The sequence below is a fragment of the Dysidea avara genome, chromosome 4 (genome assembly GCF_963678975.1).
Source record: "Dysidea avara chromosome 4, odDysAvar1.4, whole genome shotgun sequence".
Lineage (NCBI taxonomy): Eukaryota > Metazoa > Porifera > Demospongiae > Dictyoceratida > Dysideidae > Dysidea > Dysidea avara.
Window position 1 is genome coordinate 21,571,802 of NC_089275.1, and position 21,575 is coordinate 21,593,376.

General features: G+C 38.1%; 1 protein-coding gene across 1 annotated transcript; it reads left to right on the forward strand.

Annotated features, from left to right (window-relative positions):
* The first annotated feature begins 293 nt into the window (after nucleotides 1-293).
* Nucleotides 294-21,294, forward strand: LOC136254281 (uncharacterized). Its single transcript, XM_066046949.1, has 7 exons — nucleotides 294-443; nucleotides 14,639-14,818; nucleotides 15,839-16,224; nucleotides 17,040-17,253; nucleotides 18,316-18,452; nucleotides 19,322-19,844; nucleotides 20,672-21,294. The coding sequence occupies exons 1-7, from the start codon at nucleotides 323-325 to the stop codon at nucleotides 21,121-21,123; spliced, it is 2,013 nt and encodes a 670-aa protein (XP_065903021.1). The 5' UTR covers nucleotides 294-322; the 3' UTR covers nucleotides 21,124-21,294.
* Nucleotides 21,295-21,575: the final 281 nt, after the last annotated feature.

Sequence of the window (21,575 nt, forward strand, 5' to 3'; positions counted from 1 at the left end):
TACTTAACTTACAGTACAAAATTAACTACACCGTGACAGTAACAAAGTATCAGTAATTTTGTCGTGTGTCCTCCCGCTCTACAGTAGCTAGCTAAACACTTGACTCTGTGATGTTTTACAGGCTGTAGCTACTGAACACTCTTTCCTTTTATATTATCATGAACCCTTGCTGTTGTAATATATATTCACTTTTACAGTGTACGCAAATGAAATAATTTACGTAAATATACGGATGTATGTACTCTATAAATGACTAGTTATTTACTTTGTAAACCATTTTTGTACAGCTAAAGCGACACAAGTAATTTTTCTGCGGAGCTTGATGTTGCGTGCAGTCATTCTAGTATCCTTATCGACCGTTGTACTGTGTGCGGTTGACTGCGGGAACGAGGACGTGAAGCGTTTCGGGTCCTTCGACTACTTGCTCTATCGTCAACAAGACGGTTAGTGTTTATTGAATCATAATGTATGGTAGAAATAGCTACGTATATGTGAAGCTATACAGATACATACTGAAAACTACAACATACTACTACTTATTACCTAACTGTATACTTATTACTACCTATACGTACTTAACTTAACCAATGTCAAAGTCAGGAAATTCGTCCTCAGCAGTAAGCGAATACTGGCGGAGTATCATTTTTTGCATTGTACCTCCACAAAGTCACAGACAGTTGCTGGAGAAGTTGGCGCCTAGCAAACTTTCGTGGTAAACCGTTTCTAACAGTTGTTCTGTCAGCTATGGATCCTAAAATTGATAGGGCATATGGTGACCAAACACCAAAGGTCTCACATACAAGAGGGATAAAATCTCCTCCATTATCATTTACAATGTCCTGGTATTGGTTGTCCTTAGCTATCTCACCAACAGCAGCGGCCACCCCAGCCCGGGGGGTCCGACACTCTTGAAATCTCGTACGCTTCGTCAGAAATCACATTTGAAATCATGAAATCACACACTCAAAAGAAATCAGAAATCACACTTTTGAAAACGAAAATCGTAAAACTCCGTATATTTCCGTAAATTACGGACGCATTGAATTACGCGATATTATTAATTGGAACATAACAGAAGTGATTTAAGGCCCGAATCACTTGACCTGGCACTGGTTCGGCTGCCAATCTCTAGAATTTTACAGCCCAAGCTGAGTCCACTAATGGTCAAAAGCTTCCATCACTGGAGCCATAGATTTTAGAGGCGCGTAAGCGCCTCTAAAATCTATGCTGGAGCCACACGAGTGATCTGAGAATCCATTTCGGAATCTTATTCAGTTTTAACTAGCAATATAGGCTCTACTCGCAGCCACAAGTGACGGTACATCATAGTGACTGCATGGGTTAATGATGAAACGGGTAAACCATGTAGAAGGGCTGCAAACTATAAGCACACTTTTGCAAAGAAAGTAGTTCCCAGCATTAGCTTCAGGACAAATAATTATGCAGCTTGTCTAGAAAATATGTATGTCAGTACTGGTTAGTAACTAGCTACTAGGTGTAACTTTTCAAAGATTAGCTCACATAATACGATTCTGCTTGTTCAGCTGACCCACTAAACATCTTTACATAACTCGCAAGCAAACATTTCATATAAAACAATCCTGGCATACACAATGAAGACCATGGATGTATCCAGATCAGTTGACTGTGTACTTAGGTGTTTCCTGCCACTGTGGTTGTTAGTCAATATGAAATGAGATCAGGGTTGTTAACAGAGAGCCATTCCAGTTTTCAATACCATTGTGAAGGAAGGGAAGTGCACGTTACTGATGTTAGCAGAGATATTGTTTGTCAACTTTCAGGTGTGATTTAATCTATTGTGTATTATAAAACTGGTAAGTAATACATACAAGTAGCTATCTTTCTGCATATAGCTAAGTCAGCTTCATGCAGATTAAATACATCACATATTGATCAGATAAGGTTTATAAGTTCTGCTAAATTTTGCAGGTATGTTCATTGCTGGCAATGCATCATACTGGTTTGCATTATATTATCTGAAGAACTGATAATGCAGGATGCATTGGAGCTAACAGTGTATAGCACACAAATTTTACGGAGAACAATTACCTAATCAGTGACTTTATGGAAATACAATGCCAAAATGGTCCTCAGACACTATGCTCTTTGCTCGGAGGACATTATAGATTTTGTTTAGGTTTTATAATGTAGTTAAGTAGGTGTAGCTTGTAAGTAGTTTAGTTTATTGTAATTAGTGTGGTAGTTTGTAATTTGCTAGTCTTTGTATTCTTTTGTGCTTAACTTTTCTGTGTACTTGTTTGTTATCTATTTTTGTAAATAATTTTACACATTTTTCATTACCTAATCATTACTGATTGAGTCCAAGTCTATCTCCTACCAAAGATATACTGTTTTAAATTCATCATAACTCAGTGATAAAAGTGTAACTGAAATCATGTGGACCCACTGATGACACGCAACCATGTAATAGTAACTAATTCCAATATACTTAATTAATCACATGTATCACCATCAGCTACTTTTATTATTATTATTGCTGGGCATGCCGATGTGCCAAGGGGACGTGAGTAATGCTCCAAGGAAAAAATACACAAGATAACAACAGTACTGCTTTATTATATCTACCGGTAAAGACGATACTCGACAATGCCTAACATTGCCTATACCATTTTTACTTTACAGCACAAGTACGTAGTAGCTTTTTGATAATGCATGCTTTCTGACTCAATTACTTAAGTTGGCAAATTATTCCAGTCGATGACAGCTCTTGGAAAGAAGGAATGCCGGTTCATGTAGCTAAGTACCTGGATGAAGTGGTAAGGGTAGTGGTGTCTAGATGAACATTGTGTGGCTAAGAGGATAATGGTATTGATAGGCTGCAGATAAGTCGTGGATTGCCTCGTAAAAATGCCGGCGGCTAGCTATAACTAGGCCAGTGCGGCATTCCTTGATCCACACCTATTATTTTTTTACCCTTGTTAGAATATAACTTATGCACGAAGTTCTGGGACGGCTTCTATTCATTTTTAGACAGCCTCTTTACACTGTTAGCTTGCCTGTAGCACTACCGTACGACCACAACCACAAACCATCACCGCTACTGGTGCCTGGAATCATCTCAGCCAGACGGCTTTGGCCCCAGCATCTTTGCTTACGAACTAGACTCCAGCGAAGATATAACTTTTACCATCCAGTTTACTGATGACGAAGCTTCTGGACCTGTTCTAGCTCCATGAGAGTCAACAATGGTGAAATCACGGAAATCACGAAATCAAAATTGAAATCACGAAATCACAATTGAAATCATGAAATCACTAATGAAATCATTGATTTCAGAGAAATCACTGTGATTTCGAAATCTCGTACGCCCTTTGAGAAAGTGGCGGACCCCTCGCCCCAGCCTGAGAAGAAGCAGAAGATATGACAGCAGACTGAGTGGTACTCCTGACGGAGAGATCAAAATAGGCAGGGCGACCAAGATGAAAGTCAGGGTGGTATATGTCGCCAGGACGAGATCGGTCAGATGGAATGCCTTGCTCCCTAAGAACACCAGGGTGATCTTGGAGCAAGGCATGGTGTACAACAGACACTAAAGCATTATGACGCTGGATCCTCAAGGGACCATGAGAGCACCCCAGCAGATGATCACCAAACTGGTCAATGACAGATAGACAAGTACAGAGTGGTAAAGAAGGGAACAAAGGAATGCCAAGCCACAAACGTAAAGCTATAGTAAAATCATGAGGAGGAATAGCTAGACCCAAAGCAGGCTGTGGAAGTGCTTTAAGCCAACCACTGCTGGTGCCAGAAGAATGTGATAAAGCACGCAGACGTGCTTGATCACGAATGGTGGAACTGCTTACAAGCTGTTTAAAAAGTGAATCATCTAAAATGGCTTGAAGGTCAGTTTGAGAGGAGTTGTGCAACACAGAAACAGACATACCTTCGAAGAAAGCGAGGGAACAATCCTCCCCGGGAAATGGCATAAAAACATCAAAAGTTTCCACTAAACGCGACACTAAAATACGGGAAGAATTACAGGACCCCACAAATGCAGGAGCAGCAGAACGCTCAGATTCGCGTAGGCCCAAGCCTCCTAACCTAAATGGCAAGGTGGCTTGTGTCCAACTACTATCAGAAATTCCACAACACAAGATTCTACTAAGGCATTCTCGCAACCTAAGGTCAAAATGTGAGGGAAAGGAACCCAAAGAGGAAGATGGCACACAACGTAAAAGGTGAGTGACCTTGCAAACGCTAAGACAGCTCCTAAGCAGATGCAACTCTACTTGAGGGTCCTCGAGGTCAACCAATTTATCCTGAATTGCAACTATTTTATCAAATTGAACAGATAAAAAGGCATCGTAAAACTGTGGAGGTCCCCAAATAGGAGATCCAAGAAGCTCCAAACCACTGTTCTTGGGGTTGATACGCTTGATGGCAGGATGAAAGTTAGGAAAAGAACTGTCACCAGAAGGCCAGTATAGTTCACACTTGGATAGATTAATGTAAAGACCAAAACTGGGACCCGACTCAGTAAAATGTGAAAGTAATGCGTGAAGACAAGATCTAGTCCCTATAAATGTGCCATCATCTAAATACCACAGGTTAAGAAGACATGTTTCACTAAAAGAGATGGAACGAAGAAATTGCACCAACACCAAAGAAAAAAGTAAGGGACCAAGAGGATCTCCCTGTTGGACACCTGTGGAAGCAAGAATACGCCTGTGGCCAAACCTCAGCTCAGCAGGTTGACTGTAGCACCAATACACCCAGGGGGAAATCTCTGGAAACTCTTTACACACACCATCAAGAAAAGCTGAGCGATTACATTCATTAAATGCATTCTTCATGTCTATTTTGAGTAGAGCTAGAGATTCATCATTGCCAAATTGGGAAAGAGAATGACGGACAGCATGGATAGCTGCCTCAAGACCACCTGGGATACCAACACCCACTTGACCATAAGGTAGGAAAAAGTCAGAGAGAAAGGGAGGAGCAAACTGACAGCACAGACGACTGGCAAGACGACGAAGAATTTCACCAACTGCAATAGGGCGAACACTCCCGTTCTTTTTCAGAAGAGCTGTTAAAGGGGCACCACACAACCAAGGGGCAAGCGATGGAGAAGCTTTTCCAGAAAGCAAAAAGTTCATCAGACGAGTGAGGGTGGTAAGGCAAAGTTCAGCAGAAGGTGCAGTGTGGCCACTGACTGCATCAAGAAGGTGTTGTGCCCATAAACCAGAGGCACCAGGACTGGTACCACGAGGAAAACCCTTCAAACATATTAATACAGCAGATTCATCTACAACTAAAGAAGCAGTCTTGGGGGCCGAACAAGAAGGTGGATCAGAGACAGGATGTCGTTGAAGCAACTCTTGAAATGCCAAATCATCATTCTTATCAGCCACACCAGTAGAAGTAAGAGACTGTACAGCATTACTGTACCTACCTTCCCGAGCCCAGAACAAAGCTCGAGAAATATTGTGTTTTGAAGACTGAATACAGTGACTGGAGCGAGAGACATGTAAATCATCTTGTAGAGCTTTCCAAAGATTATACAAACCATCGGGCTGAGACCAGAGATGAAGACGGTCTAGCAAAACAGAAGCTAAAATAAAACGACGGCGGCGCTGACGAAGTGGAGGCATACGTAGTGCCAGTTTAGCAAACAGAAAAAGACGCATAAAGCCCCAGATTGAAGAAATTGCATTTCGAAACTCGGTAGACAAGACTCTAGCTAGTAAAGGACGAACACTGCGGGGAACGTGAACAACAGTTGAGACAGGACAGGTCATAACATAATTCATCACTACAGAAAGAGCCTCAGACTCAAGATGAAGAGGGCCAACAAAAGAACATGCAGAAGCTGACAGAAGGGCTAACTCTAAAGGATCAGAAGGAATACTGGTGGAGAAAGCTAAGGAAGGTGGTGAAGGAGAAGTGGGAGACTGACTTTCAGACTGATCACAAATTAAGAAAGGAAGATCAGAAGCAGAAACTAATGGAGCATTACAGCGCTGACCAGGCTTAAGTAAACGTCTGCAGCCTGTTTTACGAAAACGTTCATGAGTAGCCCAACGGCAGGAGGGAACAGTGCAAATAAGACGGTTACAGCAAGCAAAGAAAGTCGCAGATGGAAAAACATACCTAGATATGTGAACCGAGTTGATGTGTTGCCATAAAAGAGAACAGGAGGAACAGGATTTATTACAAATAGGACAAGATAGAAGTGAAGAAAAGTGATCAGCCGAGGAAGCACTGGCTGGGATATCCGCCATCATTGGTGAGGGCTGCAAAGATGACTGCATCATAGTGTGAGACAAATCACGACTGTCTGAACTTGCTGGAGAGGGCACAACTTTATCAGGACTTGCTGGAATAGTAACAACTTTATCAGGGCTTGCTGAAGAGGACAAAACTACATCAGAACTTGCTAGAGAAAGAACAACTTTATCAGGACTTGCAGGAGAGGACACTGCTTTATCAGGACTTGCTGGAATAGTAACACCTTTATCAGGACTTGCCATAGAGGACACAACATTTACTGGAATAACAACTTTATCAGGGCTTGCTGAAGAGGACAAGACTTCATCAGGACTTGCTGGGGAAGGAACAACTTTATCAGGATTTGTTGGAGAGGACACAACTTTAACAGGACTTACTGGAATAGTGATAACATTAACAGGACTTGTTGAAGAGGACACAGCTTTAAGACTTGCTGGAAAAGTAACAGGATTATCAGGACTTGCTGGAAAAGACACACCTTTAAGACTTGCTGGAATAGGAACACATTTATCAGGACTTGCTGGAGAGGACACAACTTTAACAGAACTTGTTGAAGTGCACACGACTTTATCAGGAATTGCTGAAGTGACAATTGGGCCACGACCAGCTGAAGAACACGTAGATACCGACAAAGTAAGACTTGCTGTGTCAGCGACTGTCGAGCGTAACAATGGCGGGCTGGAGGTGACAAAACTAACTTCCTTTTTGCCATTCTGATTCACAACACACTGAAGAAAGCCACCAATGGGTTTCCCTGCGTAACGAATTGTTCTCTTCCAGTTCTTGGATGAAGAGCGACCAGCGCGACGCTCAAACTCACAAGGGGTCATAAACGACCCATTCCCGGCAGTAAACGAAATACAACGACTGAAACCATTCTTGAGCTTATCAGGGAACAGTTTGGCCGGTAAGGAACCACAAATAACGTCAATAGGTTCTTGGATGAAGAGCGACCAGCGCGACGCTCAAACTCACAAGGGGTCATAAACGACCCATTCCCGGCAGTAAACGAAATACAACGACTGAAACCATCCTTGAGCTTATCAGGGAACAGTTTGGCCGGTAAGGAACCACAAATAACGTCAATAGGATGGTCGGGAGAGGGAGCACTTTGAGACACTACAACCGCCATCTTAGTGAAAAAAATTTGCATATTATATGTGAAGTACGTACCCCGACCTGTATATACTCACAGGGGCGGATCCAGAGTTTGGAAAGGGGGGTGCACTTTGCTGAAAAGTTGAAGACCAAAAAAAAAAAAAAAAAAAGGTCGAGAGCAATAATGGCTGTCCTTTACCAAGTGTTTATACTATAAAGTATATAAAGATCCTTATTCAGATCCTCATCCATAGCTTCATAGTTAAGCTACACTTCTTCATGAACACTGTGACTGCTTTATTATTATTATTATTATTAGTAGTAGTGATTTCCAACCTACCAATTTTTCACACATATTTTTGCTACTTAAATTATACACCTTTAATAAACGTTTCACAAATTGCCGTTCCAGTAAATGGTAGCCAATGCTTCGTACTTTGTAATGCACTTTACTGGATTAAAATCCATGTGGTATTTATTGAAATACAGCAAATCAAAGTTTGAGAAATAAAAGTCCCCATAGGGAGCACATACAAATAATTGCATACGTAATTCTAATTGGAAGAATGTGGTACCTGTGATAGTTGAAGTTTCCGAGTGTGTCCGCATGGATCTGCTGCTGATGAGGACGAAGAAAGTGGTTCTGGGCAAACCGTATATGCTGATTTCGATTTTTCCGTGTGTTTTTTGATTGGAGGACGATTGATGTTGGATTACGATGAAAATATGGGCCTTTTAAAGGTAAATCGCCATCTAGCACTGCTCAGAATTCAGCATTACAATCACCCTGGGCTTTAAGGCACCCCCCTGCATCGATGCAAGTATAGTTTGAAGGTGAGCAGTTTGTTGTCTTGCTCGGAATTGCAAAATAAGGTTCAAGGTTGAGCATAATCTTTTCAAAAGTGGAGACTGGCATGTGATACCGACCTTACATGGCTTCACACTTACCTGTTGTTATATTCTGGTGTATTTACTGCTGTTTTGATCCATTTTATAGCAGCTTCAGTGATTGTAATTTTGATCAGAAACTATTTATAATTTCTCTTTGTAGTATAGTGATGTCATTGTGTTATATATAATAATTATCATCCTTAGTGCTTACAATGTGACAAATAAAGCTGAGCAGTGTCCAAACAAATCTATTTTTAAAATAATGTTGCTCTTACATTGTGTTATCTGATTGTCATGCTTCCGAAGTATGTGTTAATTGTGACTTGTGATGCCAGTACTTGCATGTTATAAAATATTACTGATTTTTCTAGTTAGTTATCCCTGAAAATGCATTAGGTACCTGTGTATACTCAGTATTACACAATACACACAGTTTTATCTGTGAATCACTTGCTTTATTCATGTAATATTCTGAGTGGTCAGTCTACAAAGAACTGGTCACTTTTGAGAGGTTTTACTTAGTTTATATGCTGTTCTTCATAAAATAGATATGTGGTGAAAGTTTCATGTCGTTATTAGTTTCCTATCTAGATTTATGACACTTTGAATATTGTGTTTGGTGCCATGTAATATACATAAAAAGCATCAAAAATGCTGTACACAAAAATCATCACACTGTCAACTTCTTTTCCTTATATCTTTTGATAGGAACCACTAATTGAGGTGGGGTTTGCACTAAAATGACCCTGCAAAAAATGCACAATATTTGTCATACCAATGAATGTATGGAATGTTAATTATTTAATTTAGTTGGAAATCTCTATTATTAGTGATTGGTGATTGACTGCTCTATTAGAGTATCTCAATCTTATATGCATTTTTTAAGGGATGAGGAAGACGACACGTGCCCCCTGTGCCCCCCCTGAATCCGTCACAGACTTAGGGATATCTGCATGCGGGCAGGCGCGGTTCATGCATCATGATTAGAAAATTCCGTATGTAGAGTGAGGGCAGTCGGGTCATTACCATTATATCCCTAGTACTTGCATGCCACAATATACTGCTACAGGCTTATTTTCATACCTCAAATCATTGCATAGCTAACTGGCAGTAAGCTAACTCTACGACTCTAGCTAATGTGGTAGCTAACCCAACAACCACAAGATTCTGCATGGTCCACTTCAAATACAACTAGTAATCCTTCGTGATAGTTCCACTCAAGACTCAACTTCTTTTATGTACTTGTAAAACTCTGCAAACATTAATATCGGAGTGTTCACCGCACAAATGTTTCACTTCTCTTGGTTATGTACAAGGTAGCTATTGAGTGCAGCAATCTTGAAAACCGAACTGCACGTCCTCAATATTTTGTTAATCAGATCAAATAATAGTTAAATCAGGTAATCCGCCTGGCTGTGAAAATACATGCAGAAGCTAATGGAAAACAAAATCAGTAAACAGTGGACTTACCTGTAAAGCCATCATTTGCCTGTAACAAGCTGCATGAAAGCATACATTACTTAAGCTTGTACCTAGATCATTTTAAGTTGCAGGAATAGCACAAAATTAAATTTGTACTGACTTGATAGCACACTGACAAGTGAGCTGACACCCTTACAAGATAATTTTTTTACTGAGCCAGGACAGTAACCAGAAAATAATGGAAGAAGATGGAGTAATGGAACATTGTAGTGCTGACAGTAAAGAGATGGATGGGAAACAGAGGATTTATTTCAATGGCTAAAGAAACTATTAGCTATGGCTATTTACAACTAGCCCTTGCTCAAACAACAAGAGGTGGTGGCCAATTCCGAATATGACTTAAACGAATTCTGCATCAATAGTTTTGAAATATTTTGTGCTCCATATATAGCTAGTCCATATAGCTAGTCTGACAATTTAAGCATTAAAAGTAGTTCAACTCTAGTCAGAGGTATAACTATCATTATTCAGATAATGAAATGAGCTATACGCATAAATGAGTCTTCGGTCACATTCAGCTACATAAACAGGGCTAATACACATTAAATAGTCTTGTGCCCAGACCTTTTTCCCTCAGGGGTGGCACTTGTCGATTAGAGATCATAAGTGCCCCTTCTCCCCTTCAAAATGCCCATATATGTACTATTTTTGTTGTGAAGATATCGACAACTTTTGTTGCATGTTAATTGACTTATAAGTGCCTTTTGATACTACGAAGTCAAAAGGTGCAAGTGTAGTACCTCATGCCCTAAAAAAAGCTTCTTTGTATGTCTTAGAAGGCAGTTAGCATGCGACAAAAGTGGGAACACAATGGTACAGGAAGATGACCTGACTTTTTCTGAGAGCGGTGCTTATAATCTCTAATCGATAGCTAGATGCCACCCCCAAGGAAAAAGAGTCTGCATGGGCACGAAATTAATACATACAGCATTCCAGTATTCAAATGTTTTAAAATTCTCCATCTATTCCCCAAAGAATCCTGGCACAAAAAGCAACACTTGTTTAACTTGTGATTGCTCCTTCATCCAAGCTTCTATGAAAATGAAATTTGGTGTGGGCTTTGTCTGCACTGATCATTGTGGAAATTTTAGTTTTATCATGCACATTATATCTCTGTAAGACTTAGTCTAGTAGTGTATGCAGAAAGTTAAAAATTTGTAGCTACTGAAGGCATTTGCTAATGCTTACTTTAAAATCTGTAGTTAATTTGTTCAGGTTAGCAATTTTCAGCTGCAGCTACACAACAATTTTCTGATGGTTGTTTCACCATTCTGAGGTTGGTTTTATTGAGTGTTGCTAGCCAAGGGCCTACAGAAAACTTGCAGTCTGCTACTATAATGATGAGTATGAGGAGTGGAGTAAGCAAAAACTGACTTCTAGTGATTTCACTACTTATTGTGTTCTTCTACAGTACATATACCTATACTCCTTATTGTTATGCTACAGGGAATGTGCTAGTTATGGTTAACATAATGTCTTGAAGATAGTGGCAAGTTTGTACAATGCCAATAAATTTAGTCACATTATAGTACGCCAACCAGCACATGTAAGAACTAATCAAGATAGCAGAAAAACCCTACAGTTGTGCAACGAGTTTGTATATTGCATGTAGGAATAAATTTAGCTACAATAGGAAGGATAAGTTGTGTCCCAGGGGTCTGAACTATTTAGTTCAAGGATACAGTGTCTCATGGGTAACACAAATATAGTACAGTGATTTTGGTTAGCTATTGCTATATATTACAATCTCCAAAACACAATATTAAGAAGTGTGTAGATGCTGTAGAGTATAAGAAGTAATGAGAAGTCAGTTTTTGCTTACTCCACTCCTCACACTCATCATTTTAGTGGCAGACTGCAAGTTTTCTGAAGGCCCTTAGCTAGCAAGACTCAATAAAACCAACCTCAAAATGTGTAAAAACCAAAAATATATCAGTCCAGTAGTCCAGTCCAGTGTTCCAGTAGTCCAGTCCAGTGTTCCAGTAGTCCAGTCCAGTGTTCCAGTAGTCCAGTCCAGTGATTATGGTTACAGCCCAACTCAAAAGTACAAACCACTTCAAAGTCTGCACAATGATGCCATAATTGAAGCTACAACTCCTCCTTAGGTATTGTTGCACCACAACTTTAGTTGTTTATCTTTTACTTTTAATCTTTTTTACTTATATTACTTGAGATAGCCACTTGCTTACACCGTATATGGATATACATCATTGTATTGACAAGTGTGCATTAGGTGAAACGTATAATTTGCTCACCACAAAGTATGGCAAAAATCGCTGAGATCCAATAAACCCTGAAGCTACTCTCATTACATGTACAAGAAGACTCTGGAATTTCAAGACAGTCCAGGTTACTAGATAGCTTCCTAATCCAATTGTGCCTTTTTTAACTTTAAAAATGTATGGGGAGTTCCAAAGAGAAAATGTACCTTTTTTCAGTTTTAAAGGACTGTGCATGCCAAAGTATAGCCAATTCCAACCCAACCAATTATATATTTCTGAGATTGGCAACCATTACTATGATCTGGCAGATCTGTTCAGAAACCAGTTATGATATTCTGTCCAGCCTAAGTGGTAGCTACATAACAACTACTCCAGGCTACTGGACCTGATTCATAAAGAATTTTAAAAAGTCAAGTCTTATTTTGTAGCCAGCTATACATTCAAATTGGATCTGAGATATTTGAGATAGCAGCCTAGTTGACAATGTGTGTACAATATAGCCTCAAATTTTGTATAAATGTCTGGTTTCATTTAGTCGCAAATGACTGGTTACATTTATTATTATTAGAGCTTTATAGTGGCCAGCATTGATAGGGGTTTCATTTATTTACTGGGGTAGACAAAATCATAACCACAATAAATGCCAGGTTCAAGTATTCATAGTTTTAATAGACATCACTTGATGTTGACTGAAGCCTTCAGTATGACAACAGAAGCCATGATCAACCTCAGATTACATAGTTTGAGTGATAAACACTGCAAGAAAAGAAATAAATGCCTGGGCCACAATTTGAGGCCACAATCCAAGTAATGCAGTACTTAGGATCTGATCAGCTGTAGGATATGACGAGATAACTAATTAACACTATGTAGCTATAGTGGTGTGGCATATTGCTACAAAAGCAACATGTAGCTTGACAGTTGAACTGCTTTCATTATTGCTCACTGCCTTAGTGCAGGCCAAGTATTCTTGCAGCTTAGGGATCAAAGAAAGAAAAAGCATTGAAACAAAATGGCTAAAAAGTCGTGAAACAAGGAAGGTTGCCTATATGTATGCTGTAAAGTCTAACAATAACAATAATAACCCGCTGCAGATATGCATACTAGTGGATACTATCTCTGTACTTCAGTCTATATGCCCATGACTGAATTAGGGATTAAATGAATGATAATATATGTGACCGGATTTGCGAAAAGGTACCTTTTTCACACGTAAAATTTGACTCATTTTTTGAACTTTGAAACTTCATAACTTTTTTATCATTGCATATAATTGCTTAAAGTTTTCCATGAGTGCAGATAAAGTATCTGGCTGCATTTTGAAACTAAAAGCAAGTTAATCAGTGTAAGGAGTCAAGTGTTACATCATTTTGTTTGCTGGCATGTAAAATGTGTGGAAAAGGTACCTTTTCGCAAATCTGGTCACATATATGTGACCAGATTTTACAAAACTGATCCAAATCACACATTAGGCCAGCAAAATCAACTAACACCACCAGTGGATAGCTACACTAAGATGAGTTTTGATCCTCAGCACCACTCAAACTACTTTAGGCTGGTTTTAAGAGATGTCTTTTCTGGGTGGTGTGTGGTAAATTCGAATGGCAGTTCCTGGCCTTTGTGAATGACTTGGCTTGATAAGAATCAGTGAATCAGCATGGATGGCCTAATATAGTTGGCTAAAAGTTTTCTGTGTTGATTTTGCCACTAAGAAGCCAGCACAGTCCTATATATTTTGTCTGGACTTCAATCATGGTCTGCCTCCATTTTAATTAAAGTCTATCTCTTACCCTCCCCCTCCCCCCACCACCACTCTGCCCCTTTGTGAACACTTGTGATACTACTTTACTCATCCAACTGGCAAGAAATTTCCACCGTAATGTGCTTTTTTCTGTTGTAAAATATTTTCATATGCAAAAACTTGTACAAAAATTTCGTACACGAAACTTTTTACATAAGATTGAACTACTTTAATAGAGCAGTCATTCATGTAAATCATATGAAAATATTTTATGCAAAATTTTTTATCACAAAAATATTTTGTACGAAAATAGAGCAAATTATGGTATCTAGAAGCTCTACAAGCAGCTACAAGTGCTGGAAGTGGTCTGAAAGGTAACAAATTGATGCATCTCTTGCGTAAGTTTCATATGCCTGCTCGCTATCCTTGTTCTATATCTCAGAACTTTCAATATGTGATTTAGATCATTTTTTCAAAACCTGGTCACATATACACAGATAATTTTACATCCCATTCCACCATGGGTCAATTACCTGTAAAAATACATGCAATCTACAAAGTCTCTAGATATATTTATAATACATGCAAGGCATATCTGTACCAAGCTCATGTATGTCACCAAGTATTATGTTTGTGATGACTGTTCTGTTAGAGTATATGCAAATAGTGACTGTTCTATTGGAGTATCTCAATCCCCAATGATGAAAAATTATTCTGGCAGCATCTTTGAGTATTTATTACACATAATCTGTACAATCTTAACTGCTTTTAGATGTGTGTATCTCTGCATAAAAGTCGAAGTAGTGATAACTATACAGTTTGTTTGTAAAATTATTGGTGCACAGAGAAACTGCATTAGTTTTTATTGTATATGCTTATACACACTAACATTATTTGTATTCTTGTATAGCATGGTGTATCATTATATTATTAGGTTCCTCATTGACAAGATGTAATGTGAATCGCCAGCAGTGTTGTAGTCAGATAGTCCTGGACTTTGTTAATCATGCACTATCTACTGCTATTAACAATGAGACAGTAATCAGTCGTTTTACTGCTAGTGCATTTGCTACAGCTCAAAATGCCATTGAAGAAACGAGGGATAGAGCCGACGGTATGGAATTACTACAACACCCTGTATATATATGTGATTGTTATGGTTAAAGTGTTTTGACCAAATCCAGTCATCTTACTGAATGCGCGTATCGTGAACTTCCCCATATGTGACCACATTGCATTATATGTATAATAGTTCACCCTAACCATACCATTTTCCGTGCTAATAGCTATAGGGCTTGTCACAAAGTTGGGGCGCACACATAGGGACAGTAGATGCAGGGCTATAGGAGGAAATGGCATTTTATTGCTGTGATAAAATGAGTAAGTCAGTGAGGTATGAAGAGCTCTGATGTCATAAGAACTCACACTCAGTTGTATGGTGATCTGTAGTACGTAGACTATGGAGCCATTTAATGGCACTTAACCACACCATTTATGCTAGAGTACTCTTTATCATCAGAACATCATCTGTACAAAACAACCAGCTTATAAAAGTGGGCGATTTTAAACCTCAGAGGGCTAGAAATCAGTAATGATTAAACATAATTATGCATGTGCTTATTATTCATAACTGAAGGATAGTTTTATGCTAAGGGTATTTCATTCAGTACAGCTAGACTGAACAACTTTGCAGAACTATTATTGGTAACCTCTATTTTACATCCACTTGCATACGTATAATATGTTTTACATTGAAATAACACAGTAACTTGTAAATGATTTTATGTACATTATATGCAAGTTAGCTTATTGGCTAACTAAGTATTTGATTAACCATTATCTGTGCATGGAACTAAAATTCGTGGCTAGGCCTGTGAAAACCAGGCATAGCTATGGGCACATAAAATTGCCTATACTTTTTCAAAGTTTTATGGGCATCATGACTCACAATATTATTGTGACATTAAAGTATGGCTATGCAATTTTCATGTAGTCCTTATTAAACTTTCAATTGGCAGAGTTACAGAATACATGTAACTACTTGCCTGGTTTTCACAGGTCTACATTTGAGAGAATATGGCACATATTTTATGTATTACTCTTAAGTTATGTTTCAATTATGATCTCTTTGCAGAGATTCTGCGAGATATAACAGAGAATAACATAAGGCCACTACTTCTTAGTGTTGTAAATCCTCCTACAACAGAATTTAGTGCAGCAGTTGACAAGGCAACAGCTGATATTGATACTACTCTAAATGGAAGCAAAGTTGATTTAAAAAACACTGTTGTAACATTCTTTAGAGCTGCAGCAATTGAATATTATAATTCCGCAGTTGAATTTGTAAAACAGAAACTAACATTGGGATCTATAACAATATCTCTTCCTACACTTAATTTAACTCAGGAAAGATGTGCAATTGATGGAATACTTAAGCAGATTTATACTCACACTGATGCTACTGATCAGCTAATAGACTTGCTCCAGAATATTGCCACTGCAGTTAAAGTTATAAAAAAGGTTCATACGAAAATGTCAATATTTGTATAATGAAATAAGTTTGAATGCTAGTAAGAGATTAGTAGCATAAATTACTGAAACAAGAAAACTGTTTGGAAGAATTAAGTACGTGTTATCTTTACCAATGAGCTTTACTAAGTAAAGTGCATGAGCTTATTACGTACCTCATTTCTACTCTATTTTGTAAATCTTGGCTTGTGCTCTTCTGTTGTTCATCTTGGCTATATTCCTGGGTATAGCTTATATTAGTCTATGTTTTTATAGCTCAATTTTTATGGGCTAGTGGAGATGTGTGGGAGTGGTTTAGCTCTATGGCCTTGAAATTGTGTTTAAAACTTTCATAGCAGCTTTTAAGATTCTGCAAAGGACATGACAAAAATCAACCTTCTAAGGAGTCATCGTTGCTGTTAAAAAAACATCAACTAACAAGAGAAGATGTTCTCCCCAACCACCTACAAATTAGGCTGTTTGTGCCCCCATCCCTTGCCAGCTCCTGGATCTGCTACTGCCACTGATCTTTTTCTTTTATATTCTAATGCCCTACCCACTTCTCTCAACCTTCATCCCTGTGTGGGCACTCATGACATAGCAGCACCACTGAAAAATATTATATTATAGTGGGATGGTTTGAAAAGAGGTTTTAAAGCACTGCATATGTGGTGAAAATTTGGTGGCTACACACAGTCACAAACTAGCCTTGGCAAGCTACATTCAATCATATACTTTAAATGGTTTGTAAAATTTTTGTTGAGAAGGTTACATACATATTTGTACCTACTTGTGTACATTTTGTATTTACATACTTCCTTTCCTAGCTTCTTCCTTTGTATGATCAACTGATTGTCAAGCTCAAGTCATTCAAGTTTTCACAAACATGTATAGATGTATTTATGGACAATTTTCTGTGCCGTTTTTGTTCGAATCAACCAAAGATGTGTCCAGGACGATGCAGTGAAATCATTGTTGGTTGTCTTTCACCACTTAACCAAGTTGTCGGACAGTTAGATGCCTCCTTTAAGTTGATTGCATGTAAGGAAATGGAATGTACAGTATGACCATATGCAGCTGTGGATGGCTAAAATTAGTTATCAGGGTTGAAATCAGATTGGATGGCTTTGGTTTGTACAGTTTAACTACTTGGGATACTTGTCATGTATAAGTTAGGGGTATTGCGTTGTAGCTAAACACATTGTGAAAGGTTCTCGCAAAAACTTCAGTACCAACAGGGGCATACATAGGAATCTTGAAAAGGAGTATCCACTACAACTAAGTGACTGTTGTATTAGAGTAGTTTATATTGCCTGAGTGCTTTATTAGGGTATCTCAATCTTTTCACAAAATCATCATTCAGAACAATGCTACAATGTGAAAAACTATTATTTAACTACCATATAGAGGGAAATTTTGGCGGGGGAGAACTATGGTGGCGAATTTGTGATATGCTACAAATTTGCCAAAGTTTAACCCACCAATTGCTTGTAGCACCTGAGATTAGCATCTTCACAGCTAAATATTTAGCTTCAATTCGCCAAAGTTTATTTTGCCAAAGTTTCCCTCTATACAGTATTAAAATGTGTCCTGTTCCTTAATAGATTCCAGATTCTGGAAACCTAAGATTTCAATTTCTTAACGTTTCAAGTAGTGTATAAAATTGATAGGGGTTTTCTGAAACCCCTGGAAACCCCCTGGGTACACCCTGGTATCAAGATTAAGCTACTGCACTGCATATTCATGCGTATAAATGGTGAATGTTTACTCCTGTAGGAAGATATTAGCTAATGACCGTTGTCAGATGTGGTCATGGTTACCTTCAGATGGACATATATTAACAACCTTCAATTACTATCCCAGAGATACATAGCAACACGGTGTATCTAGAGAGAAAGCACAAGTCTGGGCTGCTGTATTCCAAGCAAGGCCTGTACAAATTCATGCCTACTAGTATTTGGGATAGCCATTTATGTCATTGGGTCAACCATCCAATGATCTGATTATATTTCAACCCTTAATTATACTCATCAGTGTGCGTATCTATCCATTATATGTATAAATACATGTATCAGATTTAGTTTTATTCATGTTGTATTATAGCAATTGTGAAGGGCATGATAGGATCTCAAGAAATAGCTACTAAAGCTGTTGATATTAATCGTATTCCAATCCTCTATGATAGGATGATTGCATCACTAAAATACTTTGATTTTGCAAACTTTACTTTTATAAAACAGGTATGTGTGTATGATTAAATGGCTGTCGCTTAATTTTATTGCTGTGTAGTAACTGGTGTTAACTTCTCAACAAACACATCCAAAATTATACAGTACACCATGTGCAATATTGGGTGTGGTCTTGCAAAACATTGTTATGGCTTTGGATTTCACAATGTTTTACAGGGAAAAAAGTATTAATGATTATTTTAGATTTATTGTAAGAAAACCTTGCCACTGCACAGAAGAGAAAAAGTTTAATAAGGATTGGTGATACCGTAATCTGCTTTAAAAATTCATATGCAAAAGCTTATTTTCTTGCATGAAATTTGTTTGCAATACATAGAGCAGTCATTCATATGCAAAAATATTATTACACGAAAATTTTCACCATTAACTCTTTTTTTGCACAATATGTTTTGCACAAAATAAAGTAGCTAAAGTATTTTTATAATTGGCCATATTTCCACATGCAGTCACTGACAAAGTTCCATAAAACAGTTAAAAATTTATAACATTATGTACAGTAGGACCTCCATTATCCAAACACCTACATTCCAGTTCAATCACAAAAGCATTGAGATAAGTGAATTTGTTCAAATAAATGAGGCCCATTCATTAATATACAGAGTTCCGTTCAACTACTCTAATAGAACATACACTTACTTTAATAGAATGTTCAGAATACTCTAATAGAGTAGTCACTTATACTGTTCAGATAATTGAGTGCATAAATAGTGCATGTATGTGTATACACATGCACTAGTTGTTCATTTGTATTTTTTACTGCTGCTGTGTTGTGTGTATGCGTCCGTGTGTGCGTGCGTGTGTGCGTGCGTGCGTGCATGCATGCATTGTATCAATCAGACTTCTCACCTTTTATCAACTAGCTTCTTACTTCATGTGGAGTAGAAGTTCCTACTATTCCTACACTACCACCAGTAACACTACCACCAATAACACCACCAGTAACACTACCACCAGTAACACTACCACCAGTAACACCACCAGTAACACTACCACCAGTAACACTACCACCAGTAACACCACCAGTAACACTACCACCAGTAACACCACCAGTAACACTACCACCAGTAACACTACCACCAGTAACACCACCAGTAACACCACCAGTAACACTACCACCAGTAACACTACCACCAGTAACATTACCACCAGTAACACTACCAGTAACATTACCACAAACAACACTACCTCCTATAACATTACCTCCAGTGACTAGACCACCTAATCCATTTGGTCGTTTTGGTAAAAGAGACATTAATGGTATTGATGAATATCTCACAAAAAAGTACAAGCGTCAACTCAGTATACCTCAAGTCAGAATTAACATGTCACTGTTTAATACACTGATAAACATCGATAATTTGGGAAGTGATCAAATAGCAAATGGTAAGTTATGTATTTCATGCTAGTGCATGTGATGTTAAATAACATAATTTGTATGCATGTAATGTGTACATGATTGCTATGTGTGTATTTGTTGATTTGTAAATATGCAAAAATAATATGCATGTACAGTATACACTGCAACTGACCAGGTCTAAAGAATATATCTTAAAGGATTACCATACATTGTGCTAAGTGTTAAGCATATAAAATTAGAGAAGATCATTATCATTCATGCGTAACAGTCAAGATTTCGGACACATGTATGTTTGCAGTTGCTAGATGCAGTATAGTGATCATCTTTTTGTATTATTATGTACTCTATATGTCTTGATATACGTGACCCGGTCTGCGAAAAGGGGTCTTATAGCCTTTCCAATTATCCAAGTTTGGCTAATCATAACTCCTAATCTGCTACAGCTATCACCATGTAATTGCACTCACATCTAGTGCTATGTTAAGAGTGTGTAGTGACCAAATTGTAGACTTGTACCACATTCACATGTCACGTTATGGGTTACCAAATATATGCAATTGAAAAGGCTATAAGACCCCTTTTCGCAGACCGGGTCACTATTATTACAGTGACTCTAAAGTAGACGTTCAGTTATCTACCCTCATATTGAAAATGACTGTACTATTAGAGTATTTTGTGTAGTGTGTTCTATTAGAGTATTATGTCATAGCTCGGTATAGAAATGTATGGGGCTTCAGTTATTTGTACACTTATCTGAATACTTTTATCATTGCCTGAGAACAATGAGGATTAGATAACCAAAGGGTTCATTGCAATAATACAATATTAAAAATTACTTGTTGAATTTTTCTAGCAATTGAGAGATTCTGTAGTCCTAACTATAGTGTGCCTATTTCAAATTTTGAGTTTAAAATAACTGCAGAAAATGGAAATTGTTCTTATGGAATTGATAATGTTGGAACATACAACAGCACATTCAACAAAAAAGATGTAGTTGATCAAGTAAATGAAAACCCTGCTGGCCATTTTAATTACACTCAACTAATTGATGAAGCAAAGAACCACACTTATGTGGTAACAGAAGTGTTTGAAGATGGTGAAATCCCTGAGTCTATGTTCTCCATGTTCTTACCTGAAGAGACACTTCCTACCACTACCTTTCAAGATGTTCCACCAAAGAAAAGGAAGAAAAATCGAGTCAAGTACATGTGCTATCCAACTCCTCCCAACTATGTTTATGATGCACCCAAACACAGAAACAGAAAGAAGGTTGATTATGTCTGCTATCCTCGAGATCGTAACTGATAAATGTTGAACAACAAAATTGACATGTTAGATGGTATATACAAATGCATGCACTAGATATGTCAATGCTCAACATTGCATTGTGCCAGTAATTTTCCTGATTGTATAATATTATAAAGTATTAGTTTGTATAGCATTTCAATTACTGCACTATTGATTGTTAACAATAAACATTCTAAGACTAATATTATAATAGTTCAAATGCACACACCTGTTCTCCCTTTATCTATGTGTAAGGAATTGATGTAAGCTTGCACTGTTCTTGTTATTTCTGTACCTTTATTTACTATATAACAAACATTGATAATTTGGTGGTCCTGCTACATAACTACAAAAGCTCAAATTTCATATGGAGTTTCCTAGGCTGAAACTCATTCCCTACACTCCTGGTTGACGGATCATATTAGGCATACAAGACTGTGTCATACAGTGGCTAAAAGCTATTCTTTTAG